We start from the raw sequence: 19933 nt of genomic DNA, 5'->3' as shown, positions 1-19933 counted from the left end.
TAATCAGGAATATTACAATCTCCCCGGTTTGAACATCGCTCAAATATTAAGTCGGTTCTGATACCAAATGTCATGATCGATAGGTTAATTGGCGTATCAACTTTGTTTGGTCTAGACCATTGACTAAAATACTTAAGTTGAAGTTAATAATAGTACACTCATCGTACCCTTAAAAGTTAATCTTAATCTTATCCACTTTCGTATGATTAATCAGCAATATAACAATATATATATATATATATATATATATATATATATATATATAGAGAGAGAGAGAGATAGAGAGAGAGAGAAAGAAGACAAAATCCTATTGTCTCATCAACTTGAAAGTAAAGCACTGTTTTGTTGCCACTAAGTAGCTAGATAACTACACATCATCAAACTCAAAAACGAGTCTGCCAAAATCAAAAGGAACTTAAAAGAAGTGGTCTCTCTCTCTCTCTCTGCATTAATAGTCACATCCCACCCTCACATGCTGGTGAGCAGAAGCAGGAGAGAAGAAAAGGCAAGACAGCACCAGTAGACTCTCACCAACTCATTGAATCAATCATAACCCTTCCACCTCTCCTCCTCCTCAAAATCTCCCACACCACCATCATCATTTGGTTTTTGTACCCCAGCTAAAACAAAGAACACCAAAAGGAGGAAGAAGATTAGGAAAGCTTTCTTTCATTATATATTGCAGAAGCAAGCATACCATACGCCTTGTTCCTCACATCACCTCTTAGCTTCTTCTCCTTCTTCCTCCTCCTCCTCCTCCCCCTCCTCCTCCTCCTCATCTTATGTAGAGAGGCTACTCCTCCTAGCCTTGGGAGATCGGCAATGTCTGCCCAAATTCTACCTGAGCGCATTTGCTACGTCCACTGCAACTTCTGCAACACCGTCCTCGCGGTATAGATCTTGCCGGATTGTTCTTTACCTTTTCCTCTTCTCCCCTCTTCTCTCTTCCTCCTCTCACTCAAATCATGCACGGAGATCTTTTGTCTAAGCTCCTTGAACATCTTTCTAGTTCTTAAGGAGGTTTGCAGCTTGAAGAGGGTGACCGTATCATGAAAGTAAGCGCATGTAAATATCTGAGATGATTGTGTCATGGGACTGACCACATGTTTGAGTCATAGAAAAAGGTTTATTGATCCTGTTCTGTTTGGTTTCTAGTCTTCATTCTGCCATCCATGTAGAACACAGGAATAAGGATGAGTATTTTATCACAATAGAATTGGCGCAGAAAGCAATATATAATCAAATGATTTGACATAACACATGCATACTTTTGACAGTTGAATGACAACTATGATATCTAGTGTTTGGATGTTCCCACCCATGAGGAAACAGTGGCCCTATCTTCACCTAAAGTAGCTCTTATGAAATATGAGTTGATGCTCCAAAGCAAAATAGCTGACACTTTTTAACATCCACTGCAAAGCATTAAGTTTCATTTCTACTGGACAAAAACCCTTCAATTTTTTAGTACTTCTGTTGGGGGTTTCATTTTTGTTTTCTATATCAGGGTGATACAATTCAATTAGACTCAAAAGCCAAGGTTTTGTTTCTTGTACGGTCAAAGGTCTCTCCTTTTCTCAGAGATTCTTTTCTACCTTTTCTTATAAAGAATGTAGAAAAAATGTTGCTTAAAGATGTTTGTTTGCTCACGTAATAGTCTCCGATTCTCCCTTGGATGTCTTGTAAATGATGAGATCTTATGTCTCGTTGATTCAAAATTTCTTTGCCGCCCACCAAGGGAAACTTTGAGGGCCAAGATCATCCTCATATCCGTCACAGAATCGGTTCCTTTCTATCCAGATTTGAGATATTTCTTCCCGATAAGACAAAAGATTTCATCACATTCTTCGAGAATTCTACCTATGACATCTCTTCGCATCCTTCTCTTCCTCCATTTTCTTCCACTATGGTTTCTTTTATTTTCTTCAAAACTTTTCTTCATGATTTCGATAACCTTCGAAGCAGAAAGGAGAGATAAGAAGACGAACAGCTTGCTCTTTCTTCTTTTTTCTTTCCTGGATTATTTTCTTCTTTTGAGTTGGATTTATTCTGGCTCATCTTAACTCTGACTCACTTCGATTTCCGGCAGTAGCAACTGCGCGCTTGCTTCCTTTCGAGAGAAAGTCTAAAAGTCCTGCAGGTATTGAGCTCTAAAAGGTCGACATTGGGAAAGGAAAAGTAAACGCCTCGCATCCTCGTCTAAGGAGTCTGCTCATCTTTTATTACTAAGCCTAATCCACCTCCTACCTTTTGCCTTTTACAGCTACTCTCTTCACGAAGACAGTTAAATTTGACTGCGTGCATGTCTTTCTTCTTCGAACTACTCTTTCTTTTATGCTCCCATTTCTCCTTCTCCATCTAACTCTCATTTGTTCTCCATATGTAGTTTCCTTTTCATCTTCTTAGATTTGCTTTTTAACTGTGTCCAGATTTGTCTGTCACTCATTTTTCTTAGAACAACAAAGCTGCAATAATAATTTCTGTTCTGCAACTGCAGCTATAATGCACCAGCTTTTCTCAGCTCCAAGTCCATGATAGTTTGGTGATCATGCAGGTCAGTGTTCCTGGCAACAGCTCCTTCAACAATGTAGCGGTACGATGCGGGCATTGTTCAATTCTGTTGTCTGTCAACATGGGAGACTTGCTTCAAAGACTTCCTTTCCAAGATTTCCAGGTTTGGAGTGTTCCCTGAAGATCTTTGATCTAGTCTTTGCTCAGTGATGAAAGGTTTCAATATGCTATCTTTCTTTTCTCTTGTCTACTGCATTGGAATGGCAGAAACTGTGTGTTCTTACACACAGTTTATGTGGTGTGTAGCTCATTAATGAATGTTATCAGTATATTAGCCACTCTAAATGTATTGTCATATACTTTACCGGAGAGGTTAGCATTAGTTGCCTTTTGGCAAAAAGAAATAGTAGTATGGCACAAAGTAGAGAAAGGTGAGAAGTCTTTTTGGTGTTTGAATGCGCTATGCATATTATTAAGGGTTAATATATCAAATAATTTAGTTTAAATTTTCAAGCACTTCACTCACACTTGAATCAGAAATTGCAGACCTGCAACACAGCAGCTCAAGGTAGCAGGATGGAATGTGGATCACCTTCAAAGTTTAGTAGGTCTTCCTTACTGTCCACAATGCCAAATTATCAAGAACAAATGCTACCTACTCGACGTAAGCCTCTAAACCTAACTTATTATCTTCTAATTTTCATGATTAGTAGCAGATAATTGGCATGATAGTCATTTAAGGACCTTTTGAGTATACATTCATCCAACAAAGGTTAGACAGACTGCACAATGGTAATGGTATGTGTGTGGAGTACAATACCCTATGGACTAAAAGATTGAAACACATTATTCATCATTCAATTACAATACCTTATAACTTCTATCTTTTTGTTGATTTCATCATTTTTTTTCTTAATTATATCACCGGCAATGCTAGTTAAGCATAAACTATTATCGATTAATCTACTGATTTCTCTTTCTTTTTTTTCTCGAAAAAAGCCCCGGAGAAGAGACAACGCGTGCCATCTGCATATAACAAGTTTATCAAGTGAGGATATCTCATGCTTGATTAGTTTGATTATTATTTTTTAATGGAACATTCAAATGATAAGCCTCACAATGACAATTATACAGCTCAAGTAAACCATAATGCTGACAATTATACAGCCTCACATAGTGTTTAACTGCATGTGCAGAGAGGAGATACAAAGGATAAAGGCTAAGAATCCAGAGATCAGCCACAGAGAAGCATTCAGCACTGCAGCAAAAAATGTAAGTAATACACAATTAATGTTGCCACATAAATAAAAGAAAGAAAAGTTATTATTATAGTAGCTTGTGAGATATATATATGAGTTAAAATCTTCAATTACTTACCATGAGCAAAATATATATGATCAGTACAAGATAGCTTGGGGATGCATCTGACTGATCCACTAATTTCACTGTAGTAACATGTGGGATCTAATAAATGTAGCATCATTATTTACTTATTTTTCTCATTATTGAGTGATGATCTTAAATTAGAGGCTTTTCTACTGAATTAATTTGGTGTAATCACCATAGAAGCTAAACAGCCTGACTGGAGAACAATCTACAGTAGTTAACATCATAAATTAACTTGAATTTTTTTGGTCAAAATGTAATTCATCAACCGCTATAATTAATTGATCAATGTTAAAAATACAACATTTACATAGATTGGATTGTGAACTGTTCAAGACTATTTATATCTATTTTCAAACACTAATTCCTATAGATGCTTTACTCCTAATTAAAATGACCCTTAACATCCCAATGCAAAGCATTACAGAACCATGCAAGGTCTTGCAACAGCATACAACCAGTCAGTTAACTCAAGTATCATTGGAATAGTTTGACATTTTAAAGGTTGTCTCACCTTTGTAAATGTCTATAGAACATATTTCTACTTTATTTTGTTGATTATTTATCATATAGTGATGTTAATTAGGAGCAAAACAAAAGTAAAAAAAAGAGAGTTAAGATGAGATTTGATTTTAAGATCTTACTATCAATAGCTAAAGCTTTTATCAACTAAGTTATGGGACATCCTCAAACTTATTGAATAGGGCCTTGAACTCTCAATACTTAATTGATCGGTCTAGTATATCATCACGACCAACTCAATATTTTAGGTGTTCAATTTTATCATATGAGGCTTCCGATTCTCAACCTTTGGTAAGTGAGTCTAACACACCTTAAAATTTATTGGATGAGGTTTTGAATCATCGACTTTTGATAAATGAGTATCGTATATAACCCTCGAATCAATATTTTAAGTCTAATATTTTGTCGGATAAGGTTCGATACCCTTAAGTTTTGATAAGTGGATATTCTAGGTATAAAATTTTATTGGATAAGGTTTTAGTAGCTCAACCTTACACTGCCATATTATTGACACTATATTTTTTTGAATTATTTATAAGAATAATTGGTTGATTAAGATATCATTAATATAAGAACTTAAAGAGTGGTTGATTCTTTCATCCAGCCAGAAATTAATTAGTATCTAGACATTTTTCAAAGGTAAGAAGGTTACTTTTTAGAAAACTAAAATCTGAATGTTGTAATGGATCACATCATCAAATTCCAATTAAAAAGGTCATCTATGACAAACCACCATATTGAATCTTATATTGGCTCATCCATCTTTTATTGCATTGACCTATTATCTGAATCAGTAGAGCTAACCCCTATGATGATATTTGCTTCTAACAAGTATTTTTCGCATCAATAGTTAGCACATCTCAATCCTTAATTTATATGTAATCATATGCATCGGCCATATTATACTTGTTTTTATATCGTCTTTCGATCAAGTTACTGACTACAACTATTTTTCCAAGAAGAGCCCACCTGAATCTGATATAAAGAGCTTCTAATATACTTTTAAATCTTACTCAAGGTACTTTCTATGAAGTCAAAATACATCACAGATATAATGATGAAATTATATAGATTAAAATACAGGTGTAACTAGTGTTGTGTATTGTGAACTGCAGACCATGATGATGAAATTTTAATTACACAATTATATCTAACAAAAAAGAATTCACTCATGCATAGATATTTATGAACATGAACCTTAATTAACATTTTCTTTAATGAAGCTTTTTATGATGGGGTATATATAGGTGAGATGATTGAAAAGATATAAGCACCAGAAAATAAAGAAAAAAATTGGCCTATTTGTAGGGCTAATCATTATGAGGCTTGATTAATGTAGGAAAGAGAAAAGATTAAATATGGAATCAATTCTTTGATAAAACCAAAAATATGTAGCTTATTGTTATCTTTCGATTGAACCACTGTGATCTTTCTGTTTGTACTGGGAATACTAACATCATGTGGTATCAGAATGTCATCATTCATGATGGGTTAAGTGCTTGTGGAACTCTCTCTCTCTCTCTCTCTCTGTGTGTATATGTATGCATATAAAAATTTAGATAGAGAGAGATTTAACCTAGAATCCGATCATGAGTAGGGTTTCAGTTCTACCATCTCAAAATCAATTACAGGGGCTCAAAATGGAAGATCACATCCATTAAACATATTCTTTGATATTCCAAATACATAGAAACCAAAATTAGTGTGATCAGATTGTATATTGTGTTACTCCTCAAACTAATACTGGTATAAAAGGGTTTATGCATGAAACAACAATTTCAATAATTATAATTCACAAGTGAAATGACCGATCATGATCTGAGAATTATCATAGAAACACAAGTGAAATTTTAATGTAACTTGACTCGATTAGTCCTAGTATATTCGGAGTGAATATTTACCTTAGGTTCCTAAAAGATAATTACATTGAAATACTTAATGAATAAACCATAATTTTTATTTTTTTTCTAATTTTATACATAAATTATATACTTTTATATGTTTTGTTCATAAGTTAAAGCTATTACTTGATCAATTAGATGATATAAGCAGATAGGTGACAATCTATTCGTTATCTCCTTTCCCTAAGTGAAAATTTGGTTTCATGGTCAATAAGATTTCACCGTAAATCCTAAACTCTAAACTCTAAACATTTGGCTAAATTTACTTCACGCAGCTTTAATATCAATTTTGCTGTGTGTTTTTGAACTGTATAGGTTTGTAGAATAGATGAAGCATGGAATTGACTGTTTGAAGTTTGAACTGTAAGATTTGTGGCATAGATGAAGGATAGGAATTTAAACCAAAAGCAGTAAACAAAAGGAGGCTTGCTACACAGCATGGCCCCTTATATTCATTCCCTTTCTCCAATATGTTATGTCACAAGTACACTGCTCATAGGAATGTTCTCAATGCACTCATTAACTCTAGTTTACAATGAAATAGAACAAAGATTAATAGCATATATCTGCTCACATAATTCCTGCTCAATTTGCTGTATATAGGAGCCACTCCTGTTAACTATGTCTAGGGCTGAGCATTCATTACATGGAAAGTGAAAAATGGAAACTAGTGGCATATATTTGATGTAAGGTATAACATATATATCAATTGGCAATCTATACAATCCAAAATTATGTTCAACTCAATGTAGGACTAGCCCTTAGTCCATCTTGACATGCAAAAATTTTCATAACAGTAAAAATTGATCTTGTTTATCTTTGTTCTTTTGGCTCCTCCAACCCGAAATGGACTAAACCAAGCTGATTGCATTCATTCGGTTAATTTAATTTACTCTTAGGTATATCTCACTTCACTGTTTCTGTCTCTCAATTAATGCTTCTTTGGAGACCAATGTAAGACAAAATGAACAATCATAGTTGAATCAGAAATACACAGTGGTTTAACCTTAACATGGAACTTTTTCATCATTATGTGATATGTTGTCTCAAGTCCTTTTTCATTAATTTTTCCGACTTGGATATTAAAATTACTAATAGAACAAGCAGTTCTTATCAATTTTTTACAGTTAGCCACACAAACATTTTACCAGAATTGAGATCTATTTATGATCAATTCACTAATTTTGCTAATTCTACTTGTCCGTAACCCGATTTACATATTTATGATCACATCAATGCCCTATTGGACATGATTGTTTTTATAACTATCACCTTATTGTATCTTTGAAATTTCATTACATTCTTGAAGTCAAGTACAATGTACATGCCTTTCTTCTTTGCAACTCCTTTATTTTTCAGTTTCTTAAGTAGCTTATGTTACTGATATTTGACATAAAGCACTTGAAAGTTTCCATCAAGAAAGAACAAACAAAAATAGAATAATGCTCTTAATATATTTTCCTTTCTTCATTCACCTACATGATAATTTACAGCAGGAAAAAGGCATTTACAAAAATCATTTTTTCCTTCCTTTCTCTCTGCATTTGAACTAACTTTATTTTGTTTGACTTGCAGTGGGCACACTTCCCTCATATCCAGTTTGGGCTAACAGTTGATGGGAATAAGCAACCAAAGACTGATGAACAAGTTGCTGCAACAGTCACTGCACCAGGAAGCCAAAAAGCTCAGAGTTTCTTCTAACTATTAATCTGGAGAGTGAGTAGATGCTGCAGTATATGAACTTGCATTCTGCAGGTCAATATGAAGTCCATTTTAAGTATCTTTACTTTGGAAACTTAATTGTAATAGGAAAAAAAGCCTTCTAAGCACTTTGCTACTCATGATCATTTATATTAATCCTATGCTATGCCAAACCTAATAAGCTTAATTTTATTTCACTCTAGTCTATTTCAACATTAGTCACACGTAAATTGTATGTGTTTGACCCCCCTTAAATCCTATATTGGCTAGAATCTCGTGCATTATGTGTTGATACTAGTGACAATTCTTTGATGTCACATTCTTCATCATGAACACTGCATATTTTTCCCTTGATGCAAGAATGCTTCAAATATCATGTCTCTTTCCCCTTTTTTTTTAATGAAGTTTCAATCATCATAGATCATATTTAGCACAGCCAATATTTGATCTGAAGTATTATAGTGTTGAGACATCAATCTCACCCTCATACACACCAATATATCTTTAGCCACTAAAACAGTAGCTGGTGCATTGCAGACTCAATTAATCCTGATATATCCGAAGTGAATCTTCATGCACCTTAATTACCTCAAAATACTTAAAGATTAAACAATAATTTTTTTCATATTTTATAATAGTTAGCTACTTTTTTTATATTTTGGCATTACTTAGACTTATTATGTGCTCAATCAGGAGAATAAGTAGATGATTGATAATGTTTTTTTTTCTGCTCCTTGTAAGTGGAAATGTAGTTTCATGGTAAAAGGAGTTTTATGCAGCATATATATTAATTCATAAGACACTTGTGAAATCATATTTCTTCTTCACTTTATGATATCTATCTAGATATATGATATCTATTTGTATTACTATTTAACGTCAGTTAATTATTGGTTACTTTGCTTGTTTGTAGCTACAACTAAGGTGGCCCTATGCATTCTTAGCCTATGTTCATAAAGCTGAAATCTGTGCTTAGAGTAGATAAAATCATAATCCAATAATAGAGCATTAGCTGATACTTCTGAGTAGATATGCATAGCTCCTATAACCTATACGTCCTTTGTCTATGTTCATAGGCTGACTTGTGATGGAATGTGGTATACAGAAGAAACTAGCTTTGAATTTTGTGGGAAATCTCACAGGATTGACTGAACTGCTTCTTAAATAACAAGCTGACATGGGTTCAGATATTCACTGTCACAGTGATGTGGGGAGATTTCTCATCTACAAATGCAGCAGTATAGAGAAATAAATTGGTTATCCATCTCATATTTGTAGGACTGCATTGGATATTTAACAGGTAGGAATTTAATCATTTGATGAGTTCTATCAATCATATATCAAGTACTCCAAACATAATAGACACTAAAGATAAATAAGTTACATAAAGTTAGTGTCAATTTGTTTGGGAGCACACTAAACATGTTACATAAAAAGAAAAGCAAGATGGACTTTTACAAAATATATCTCAAAAGTTTTTCTTCTTTCCAATTTCTTTATAACAAAGATTGTAAATATAAGCATATTCATAAAAAAGAAGTAAAACAAAGTATGCAGCAAAGTGTTCTACCAAGCATCAAGAAGGAAGTTTCAGGACTTACAAGAACAAATATAAATTAGATGAGATCTAAAGGCTTCAATATCAGCAAAGGGTTTATACATGTAAACAGACACATCTGTAATCCTATACATGTAAACAGATGTGTTTATACATGATGACAAGTTCATTAATATATGCATGAGAGAGTGAGAGAGAACGGGAATGGTGAGATGATGAAATGTCATATCAACAGTGACTGGGAATGTGGTGAGGTGATGAAGTGTCACAGTCAACAGTGTTTCAGAATGTGTAGGGCTCTGCAACCGGGAACACGCCAAGAACACTCCCTCCCACGAATCTCTCCCTCTTTCTTTTTGGTCTTCCGTGAATTCAACGCAAGATGATATCACTTCCACCGCCATCAGCAGCAGCAGCAGCGGTTGCAGGCGGTTGCAGGCCTGCTATATTGAAAGCCAACCGTAGACGACGACGACGCCGGTGGATTCCAAGGAATAAATAGTGATATTGTGGCATCAGGATTTGACGTACCTATTTTTGCAAAGTCTCATAATAACGTTTTTTGCCCTTGCAAATTATACATATTTATATTTATATTTATAAATTAATATTCTTCATATATACATACTTCCTTGAATTTAATCGCATGCATATATTTCTTCATATATAGATCTTCTATTAATATATATATATATATATATATATATATATTGGTAAGTATCTTCTATTAATATTCATTCTACAGTTTACATAACGGTTACCAATAATTAGTTCGAGTTAAAAAATATAAAATATGTATAGTATCTAAAATATATTTAATATTCTTATTATCATAATATTTTTTGTTGATGATAATTAGAATTTCAACTGATATATATATATATATATATAAACTTCCATATTTAGAAACTCTGTTAATGATTACAACAGTTTCATCATATGAATCATATAGATGGTGGCTATCTCAGGATACATACATATGTTTGTGAGGGACGTATACCTGCCTCTGTGTGTCTCTGTGTACGAGAAAGAGTACTTCTGCCTTCAGTGTGTGCGTGTGTGTGGGAAAGAGGGAGGAATGGATACGTCTGTCTCAGGACACATATGTTTGTGCTGGATGTATACGTGTGCATGCATGAGAGAGAAAGAGATAGAGAGGGATGTATACGTCTGTCTAAGAAATGTGTGAGGGATGTATACATCTCTCTCTGTGTGTGTATGTGAGAGTGAGAGAGAGAGAGAGAGAGAGAGAGAGAGTGATACATACGTCTGTCTCAGGGTGCATTTAAGGCTAGTTGGCTAGCCACCAACCCATGTACCTTTATTTTGCTTCTCTCTTTCTCTTCTTTAAAGTACCACTACGCCCTGGCTCAGCCCAAAGTACAGTACTTGGATTTTTTTATTCTCTCTCATCTCACGTCGCTGTTCACAACTTGTTGGCATCAATTTGCGATTCCTTTTCATGATATGAATGAAGTAAAGCATCATATATACTTATGTTATTTACCTTGCTCGATTACTTAAATGACAAAGATGCTGTACACAAACATATGGATCCAACAGCTTCATTTTTCCCGATAAAAAGGTTCAAAAGTTTCATGGTGGAGCAGTCCTGTGCCCTACCACCTTGCCCTCCGTGTCTTCGTCACATGCACCATTACTCAATGCCCACAAGCTACTAGCTTCAAGGATGCTGTTGTAGGTGTAGCTCTCTCTCTCTCTCTCTCTCTCTCTCGGTCTTGAGAAGTTTTTGGCAGCCCTCCTTTCGGTCTCTGAAACGTCACTTCCATGCTCTATCTTTTGATTATATTGATTTAAATGAGGCTCGACGAATGCTGAGGAGAGAGAGAGAGAGAAAGCTGCGATGATGCTTTCATCTCTCACGTTGTTCTTCCAGCAGTCATCTCTCTCTCTCTACCTATCTTTCTGCACCGAAACCTGAAACGTCACTTCACGGTAAAAAACGTTTGCTATACTTGGACTATGTACGTTCAAAGGCCTGAGTGCAGCACCACATTTCGTGCTCCTCCGATTCTATTCATTTTAATGAACTTGACGAAGGGAAAGAGAGCTGTCTGATCTGATCTGATCATTTCATCTCGTGCTGTTCTTTCTCTGTTTCTTTCTCTTCCAATTATTCTCTCTGCAACAAAGTTTGAAACATATATATTCACAAGATCTAAGATCAAATCAACCGATTGAATCCAAAAAAATATAATCTGAACCCTCAATTAATTCAGCTTACTACTTAGATTTAACAAGTATCTCTTAATTTTCTTCAAGAAAAATTTGAGTGTCTTCAATTATGAGAATCACATAATAGGAAACTAAAACTATATTCGTTTTCTCTTGTGTTGTCTTCCATCCTCCTACACTATCAATTCCAATATCTGAAACATCACCTCATGTCAACAGAGTGTTTCATACTCACAATTCAAGCTCATCTGATTACTTCTCATATCTTACAACTTGTAAACTTTTAGGGTCTTTGCGGCTTCATCAAACCAATACATCGGTGATGGCAAATAATAGTCGTGCATTAAATCATCTTACGTTCATTATTCTGATCAAAGATCATAATCTTGATGTAATCCCATTACACATAAGAAATTTAGCAAAATTCGATCCTGTTATATGATAATCAAATTAAATTTATGCAAAAAAATTAAAAAATATTCCTTCGTAACATCAATAAAGAAGATAACAAAAGTTAAATATATTAACTATATTACACATTCAAATATGTTATACACCCTTCATACTACAATTTGGTGAACTTATATCATGTCATCGAAGACATTAGACACTACAGTTTGGTGAACTTGCATTGACAGTATCCATCAAGGAATTCGAAACCTACTGGACCAGTTGGGATGGACCGATATTTATCGGTCAAGGCGTAAATCGAGACATGAATTGCCCCTTCATGGGTGGTTCGGATCCAGTTCTTTTTTTCACATAAAAAGCTTGTATTCAGGGTTTGTGTCTCTTCTCCTCGGGAGCTATCTCGTCTGTCGTTAGTTGACCAATACATCTCCTCCTTTCCTTCTTCTTCCTCCTCATCCTCCCCCAACCCTTCTTCTTCAGCTCAAGTTACTGAAACGATTTCTCTAGTACTTGCCGTAGCAAAACCGTATACATTGTCCCTTCCAAATCATGCATTGTCAAAAGCCTTGTGCATTAAGCTACCTTTCTTGTAAATGTTTAGTTGTTAACACATCTAACGATTTAGAATCTCATCCATCAGAACACCTCCAACTCTTTTCCATTCTATTTATCATACCATACTGCATGCAATAGATCGAGAATCTGAATGTAGCAATGCACATATACAATTGCACCCGCACCTGCCTACGTTTTGTGTGAGGTAGTAGTAACATGATATGATCTTCCATCTCCAAATCATCCTTATTTGGAACCCAATTCTAATTCAACAGGAACACAACGGTGGCACCGTATCAGATTGACCGAAGTCAGACAATGATAGCAAGCAATCAACTTTGAAATCCACATCTATAATGTTGCACTGATATGCACAGAAGGATCGGATTCAGAGCCATATCGACAAAAAATGAGACTTCAGGGCTCCAGAAGCGTATATAGAAGAATAATAACTTTAAATAACCGTATATGATATTTGTATGTATGTATAATTCATCATGGGAATGCTATAATCGCGATGGAAAGAGAGAGAGAAAGGTAGGGAAGGAGATAGTGAGAGTGAGGAAAGAAAACGTATCGTAATGGAACCGCTTCTACGTCGCCGCCGTCGTATAGTTTACGCGTACAGAATAGGCGTATTTTTCTACGTATCTTAGATCTTATTCTTACCCTAAGACTTAACCTAGCGGGTGAACCTTCTTACTTGACCCACTCGGTTACTGGGGTCTTCCGATGGTTGCTCTTTCTTGGGTGATCATACTTCGCACGACATTTCAAGGGTGATCTAAGTGTCTGCCAGAACAGCGTGCAGCCTTCGACCCCACTCGTATATTAAAACGTGGATCCTTCTGCCACCATTAAATCACCAGAGAATATATTTAGCCTCTAAAATAATTACCTGTCTGGGGATTACTGAAGATTATGGGGCCCATCCGTGACCCACCGTCGGAGGCCAATGAAGCACGAAGATGGGACGGGCCAACTGTAAACGGCCAGGAAAATTCTGTTGGAACTCCTTCGCCGACCACCCGCTCTCGCACCCTCTAACCAATCGTGACAAGGCAACGGAAGGCCTTCCTGATAAGTCCAATCAGCACCAGGGTAACTTGTTGGTTAGCGTTCGAAGAGTATAACGGTTGAGATTCGTCGTCTCTCGGCTTGCGGTCGTGATTTTAGTACGAAAGTAATCGGACGGTGAAAACGCAACTGATGGTGTCGGGGATGAGAGAGATATCATATCTTCATAAAAAAGAAAAAAAGAATTAATAAATTAATAAATGGAATAATAATTAATAAGAAATTTCCTCAATTGGACGTCCTCGTTCTGGACTCCAAGAAGAACCAATCAATGAGACGGAGAACTGCCGGTTATCGGACCGCTTCGTTGATCGTTGCGCACCTGTTCCTCCGCATCTCCCTGCCCAACGAGGCATCGCCTCCAAATCGTGCTGTAGCGATTAGCAGGTTTCTGTGCAGGAACAGGCCCATTTCCACCGGCCGAGGGATTTCTAGGGTTTTGTTGGAGTTTCTCCCCATCCTTTCGTCGCCTGGTTCCGTTGTCTCGTTGCTTTTTGCCGAAGGGCGTCGCCTTTCTTTGATCCCCCTTCGTTCTCGTTCCTTGTTCTTCGATTGCGTCACGTAAAAATCGAATTTTGCACGTGTGTTCGCCCGCGAGATCCGGCTGTTATGTGTATTTCCCTTAGAGTTGCAGCTCTAGCTGGAAATTTTATTGGTCCGGAGTCTGGAATTTAGCATTGCATTTTGCGTGAGTACGTCCTGGCGTTTCTCGAGAAAATGCCGAAGAGGAGTCGCTGGGAATTTTGATTGCTGAATCGGATGGGGAATACATGTGTTGGGCCGAGCCTCTCGAAGAATGGGTTCTTCCAATCAGTGTCCGCTACCATTTGGCGTAACCGATCGAACAAGGATGATCTTCCGACCTCCAATGGCAAGGCCACCGGCGAGGGAACCGAAGCGACGCCACCTAAACCAGATACCGACGCGCCCCAACCGGTTAAGATTCAAGATGACGAGGCGAAGCCAGCCAAAGTCCCCGAAGCAGAGTCTAAGCCGGCACCTGAAAGGCCTCCAACAGACCAACCCACGAAACCCAACCATGTCAAGAGAGCCTCAAGCGTTGCAGGACTTCAGGTTGAATTTGTATTGAAGAGCAAAACCGAAAATTTGAAGGACGTTTACAGCTTAGGTCGCAAGCTGGGGCAGGGACAGTTTGGGACGACGTATCTCTGCATTGAGAAGGCAACCGGCAAGGAATATGCTTGCAAATCCATTCTGAAGAGGAAGTTGACAACTGAGGAGGATGTGGACGATGTTAGGAGAGAGATCCAGATAATGCATCATTTGTCTGGTAACCCAAACGTAATATCCATCAAGGAGGCCTACGAAGATGCTGTTGCTGTTCATGTGGTCATGGAGTTGTGTGCTGGTGGTGAGTTATTTGATAGGATCATTCAGAAGGGGCATTACACTGAAAGAAAGGCAGCAGAGCTTGCAAAGGTGATCGTGGGTGTCGTGGAAGCCTGTCATTCAATGGGAGTCATGCATCGTGACCTCAAGCCCGAGAATTTTCTTTTTGTTAACCAAATGGAGGATGCACGTCTTAAGACTATCGATTTTGGATTGTCAATTTTCTTCCAACCAGGTACTCTTCTTCTTCCATGTGCATCTATTTTGGTGTATATTCTTGCTTTTGAATTATCTCATGTCTTTTTGTGATCTCTTATAAGTTATAACCTGACTCAACATCATTGTCATTCAGTATATTGGATGTGCAACACCATGGATCTAGCTGAGAAAATAGTGTCTAAATATTCTTTAGATTAGTATATACATCTTCTTCTCTTTGCCTCCCAGTACAGTATGGGCAATTTTGTACCACTAACTTTTTTGCAATTGGCAACCATTTTTCTTCCTTGAGAAAGTCACTTAAAATTTTATAACTCAAGATTTCTCTAACTTCAACATCTATAGCCCCATATTGGTTATGACACTTAATAGGAACCTGATTTATGAGCTGTGTTGTTTGAAACGGAGAAGTTGAATTGGAGAATAAAGTTGAATGCTGTAAATTATGACTTGGGCACAGGCCAGAGTCATCAAATAAATTATGACCTGGCTATATTGCAGATGGAGACACGAAAGGCCTTCTGCCCTTGACCACATGTCAAAGAGGTGGTATCAGCATGAACTTATTTATAACTTAGCAACAGCAATTAGTGAACTTGATAGATAGTCCTTGTCTTCTGTTCTTTTTCCTCTCATTTATCATAGAGTTCTTTGTATAATCCTCGTTTCTACGGTTAAGGATCAGAGTTGCACGTGTCTATAATCTGACATCAATCACATAGTCCAGATGCAAGATTGTGCTAGTTACAGAGAAATGAGACATAGATTACTTGGTTTCAGCATCTGTGTGGATTGTGATACACTAATATTTTGAGATGTTACTTTAGAGTTTTTAGACCATGATACACCACTAGCAAAACTGTGAAACAACAATCATGCATCTAGATTCTAACATTAAAAATGAAGTCCTGATTCCAGATGTACCAGGGTGTATTTCATCTGAATACAATCTCCAGCCACATTTCTGAACTAGTCCATTTCTTAGAAAACACTTCTATAATGACAATTCAATAGAATAGAGAAGTGGTCCAACTCCATTTTAGCCTAATGGTAGATTGTGCCTACCATCATTACGTATGAGCCTTTAGATATCTTTAACTATTCTATGAAGTGCTTCAATGTGGAATGCCTTGTAGAAAGCTAGATACAGAATCATATAGGAAAAATCTCTTTCTTATTCTCCTCTAATCTCATGAGCTACATCTATCATTCGCTTCCTTTGTAAGCAAGACTTGAATTATCCTTTGTCTGGTCTGTTAATTGTCAGATTCTCTTTTTCAGGAGAAATATTCACTGATGTGGTTGGTAGCCCTTATTACGTTGCACCAGAAGTTCTGAAAAAACGGTATGGTCCAGAGGCAGATGTCTGGAGTGCAGGGGTAATCATTTATATTCTTCTGAGTGGTGTCCCTCCATTTTGGGCTGGTGATAATTTTATCCTTCACTTATGTTAGCTTAGAGTTTATAACAGTTCATTGGTATATATCACCATGTTTATTTGCATGTTTATACTGATATATCTAACTTTTACTGTAAAATCTATTTATCTATGACCTCAGTTAATATGTTCTGTAATTTACATCACACACAGAAACCGAGCAAGGCATATTTGAGGAGGTTTTACATGGCACACTTGACTTTCAGTCAGATCCATGGCCTAGCATATCCGAAAGTGCCAAAGATCTTGTAAGAAGAATGCTTGTTAGGGACCCCAGGAGGCGGATGACTGCCCATGAAGTTCTATGTAAGTTCTAATGCTTCAATTAGATGGTATTCACCAGAAATATCTGAAACAATTCTGAGAATGAAAATTCATGATTTGTTTTTAGAATGGTCTCTCACTTATTGCACGAAAATACCTTGGCGATAACAGTGGATAAAGAGACACTTGACTTAAGTTTTGATAGGTGTGACTTAAGTTAACCTAGGCTGACTCTGATTAAGCAATGCCACCTGATTACCTGTTTAATCTTTGTGAGTTTGGCTCTCAAATTAGCATCATCATCCAGTTCTATACAGAAGTTGGAAAGCTTGAATGGGCTTGTCAGCTAGTTTGCCTATTGTGAAAATCTTATGCTTGATAGAAAATTTTGACAGTTTAGTTCTATGGTGATTTAAATTGCTAAATTTTTTTTCTTCCTCTCAGGTCATCCTTGGGTTCAGATTGATGGAGTGGCTCCTGATAAGCCTCTGGATTCTGCTGTTCTCTCTCGATTGAAACAATTTTCTGCAATGAACAAACTCAAAAAGATGGCTATCAGAGTAAGCTATAAATCATAATCTTCAAAAGTAATGAATGATTGACGAACAAATCTACAGAACAAATTTTTAGTCAACTTTGGAAGTTGCAAACTGTTTATATAATGCTGGCTGTGATCATTAGTTAAATGCAGATGTTGTCATGCATGTCTTTTAATCACAATGGCAAAGAATGTTGACTGTTGCAATTTTGTTTTTTACTTGTTATTTTTCTGTTTCAGATGATTCGTACATATAATTCCCCAAGGCTAGTAGTTTTGGGTTAACCACAAGTTTGCTCAATAATCATGTCCTTTATACAATTTGTTGAGCCATATTTTTCATCTTCAGGCTGCAATCTTTTCTTCTTTAAGCGGTGAGAATGACCACCCATAACCGATGCAGGCTTATATGTTCTGGTGGTTTAGCTATCTGGCTTATGTTAAGAAGGGACCCTCATTGTAGAAGCTTCATCCTTGTCTTTTTATCTTTATATATCTAATAGCTATATTATTCAGTGATATAGTCGAATTTCTCATGTTTTTTCTTTCCTGTTTTGTTTTGGGTGCTACTTGTTTGATAGTTTATTCCTATGTTCTCCTGTAGCTTTCTGTGCAAATGCACTCTTTATCCGGAACTACAATCATTTGTTTTTTGTTTGCCATTATGCTGATTTAAATGTAAAAATATATGTTTTTGTATTATTTGTTTGATTTAAATACTCCCTTATATAGGTTATTGCTGAACATCTTTCTGAAGATGAAATTGCTGGCCTTAAGGAGATGTTTAAGATGATAGATACAGACAACAGTGGACAGATAACCTATGAAGAATTGAAGGCTGGATTGGAAAAGTTTGGTGCTAATCTCAAGGAGTCAGAAATTTATGCTCTTATGCAGGCGGTAGGTATCTTAATTCTGAGAGCTTAGATAATGTGTATCTATTAACTGAAACTTACTATCAAGAATTTTATTCTTACCGTAATTTAATCTTTGAACTATACAAGGCTGTGCTTTAATAGTGCTAAATGGTGTTCAATTCATCCAATATGATATATACTAATAATGTTTATTACAGAATGTCCATTAAACCCTACAAATTATAGAAAATATTTAAGCACAGGTGATAAATGCAAAATTTTAGCCCCCCACTAAGAGTTTATGATATGATATCTATGATATTCTTTGAAATCGCAACTGTCACAACGCCCAAATAATTTGCATTGTTAATTAGCTTATATGGGACACTGTAGTAGTTCAGAAACCTTATATCATTCACAATGATCTCCTTTTATTGTGGAGGAAAATCAAATTTTAAAAGGTTGATTTTCCCTGTAAATGTTTACTTTCTTTTCTAAAGAAAATCATTAGTCTATCATGCAAATTATTTGGTGAAAGATTTCATTCAGTGTGAGCATTGTATTGCCTGCCATGTTGGCTTATTCCTCTACTTGGATGGAAATGGAAAATTTTAGGCAGATGTTGATAACAGCGGAACCATTGATTATGGCGAGTTTATTGCTGCCACTTTGCATCTAAACAAGATAGAGAGAGAGGATCATCTATTTGCGGCTTTCTCATACTTCGACAAAGATGGGAGTGGTTACATAACTCAAGACGAACTGCAGCAGGCTTGTCAGGAGTTTGGCATAGAAGATGTGCGCCTGGAGGATATGATCAGAGACGTGGATCAAGATAATGTAAGTTTTATTTTTCCGACATATGTTTCTAATTTAGTTCCGAAATTACAATAAGAGAAGCAATTTTCTTGTTTCTTGAATCTTTTTCTCCTTTTGGCAGGACGGACGCATAGATTACAATGAATTTGTAGCTATGATGCAAAAAGGGAACACTGGTTTTGGCAAGAAAGGAGTGCATGCAAGTTTCGGTATTGGTTTTAGGGAGGCTTTGAAGATTGGATAATGAGGTAGTCGGTGAGGTTCATATTCTTTTTTTTGTTACTATCATTCATACAGTTATTGTAATAGTTTTGAATTCCATACCGATTTTTTGAGAGCATTGGTGCCCCAAGAATTGCAATGTATGATCAAATTCAAACGACATATTTGAATATATCCAATTTGTTGGAGATTTCCAATTGTAAGAACTCTTAAAGCATGGTTTCTCTTGTTGGATGGAAGTCTCTTGTTGTCACTATAACTGTCCTAAATTGTAACTTGCTACTGGTCATGTTTATTCTCTAGAGCCAATAATTAACTGAAATATTATTTTTATATTTATCTCTTGAGACGTAGAAATTTGCCTTCTACGATCTACATTGCAAGATAACATATTTTCAGTAATCATGA

At 36.2% G+C, this 19933-nt stretch overlaps 2 protein-coding genes across 6 annotated transcripts; both read left to right on the top strand.

The window, feature by feature from the left end:
- Positions 1-434: 434 nt before the first annotated feature.
- LOC135585086 (axial regulator YABBY 5-like) lies at positions 435-8218 on the top strand. 5 transcript variants are annotated; one of them, XM_065102304.1, is made up of 6 exons: positions 435-891; positions 2555-2674; positions 3049-3175; positions 3511-3559; positions 3708-3783; positions 7896-8218. In XM_065102304.1, exons 1-6 carry the CDS (start codon positions 823-825, stop codon positions 8019-8021), a joined length of 567 nt encoding a protein of 188 aa, XP_064958376.1. In that variant the 5' UTR covers positions 435-822; the 3' UTR covers positions 8022-8218. The 5 variants fall into 5 exon arrangements, with proteins under 5 accessions (XP_064958376.1, XP_064958378.1, XP_064958377.1 ...); XM_065102306.1 differs by having other exon boundaries at positions 479-891; positions 2498-2674; XM_065102305.1 differs by having other exon boundaries at positions 484-891; positions 3058-3175.
- Positions 8219-14058: 5840 nt separating this feature from the next.
- LOC103982966 (calcium-dependent protein kinase 10) lies at positions 14059-19739 on the top strand. The gene is made up of 7 exons (XM_009400076.3): positions 14059-15403; positions 16669-16812; positions 16979-17131; positions 17534-17649; positions 18360-18527; positions 19100-19324; positions 19425-19739. Exons 1-7 carry the CDS (start codon positions 14578-14580, stop codon positions 19545-19547), a joined length of 1755 nt encoding a protein of 584 aa, XP_009398351.1. The 5' UTR covers positions 14059-14577; the 3' UTR covers positions 19548-19739.
- The last annotated feature ends 194 nt before the right edge of the window (positions 19740-19933 follow it).

The sequence above is a fragment of the Musa acuminata genome, chromosome BXJ2-4 (assembly GCF_036884655.1).
Source record: "Musa acuminata AAA Group cultivar baxijiao chromosome BXJ2-4, Cavendish_Baxijiao_AAA, whole genome shotgun sequence".
Lineage (NCBI taxonomy): Eukaryota > Viridiplantae > Streptophyta > Magnoliopsida > Zingiberales > Musaceae > Musa > Musa acuminata.
This window is presented reverse-complemented; position numbering and strand designations above follow the sequence as displayed.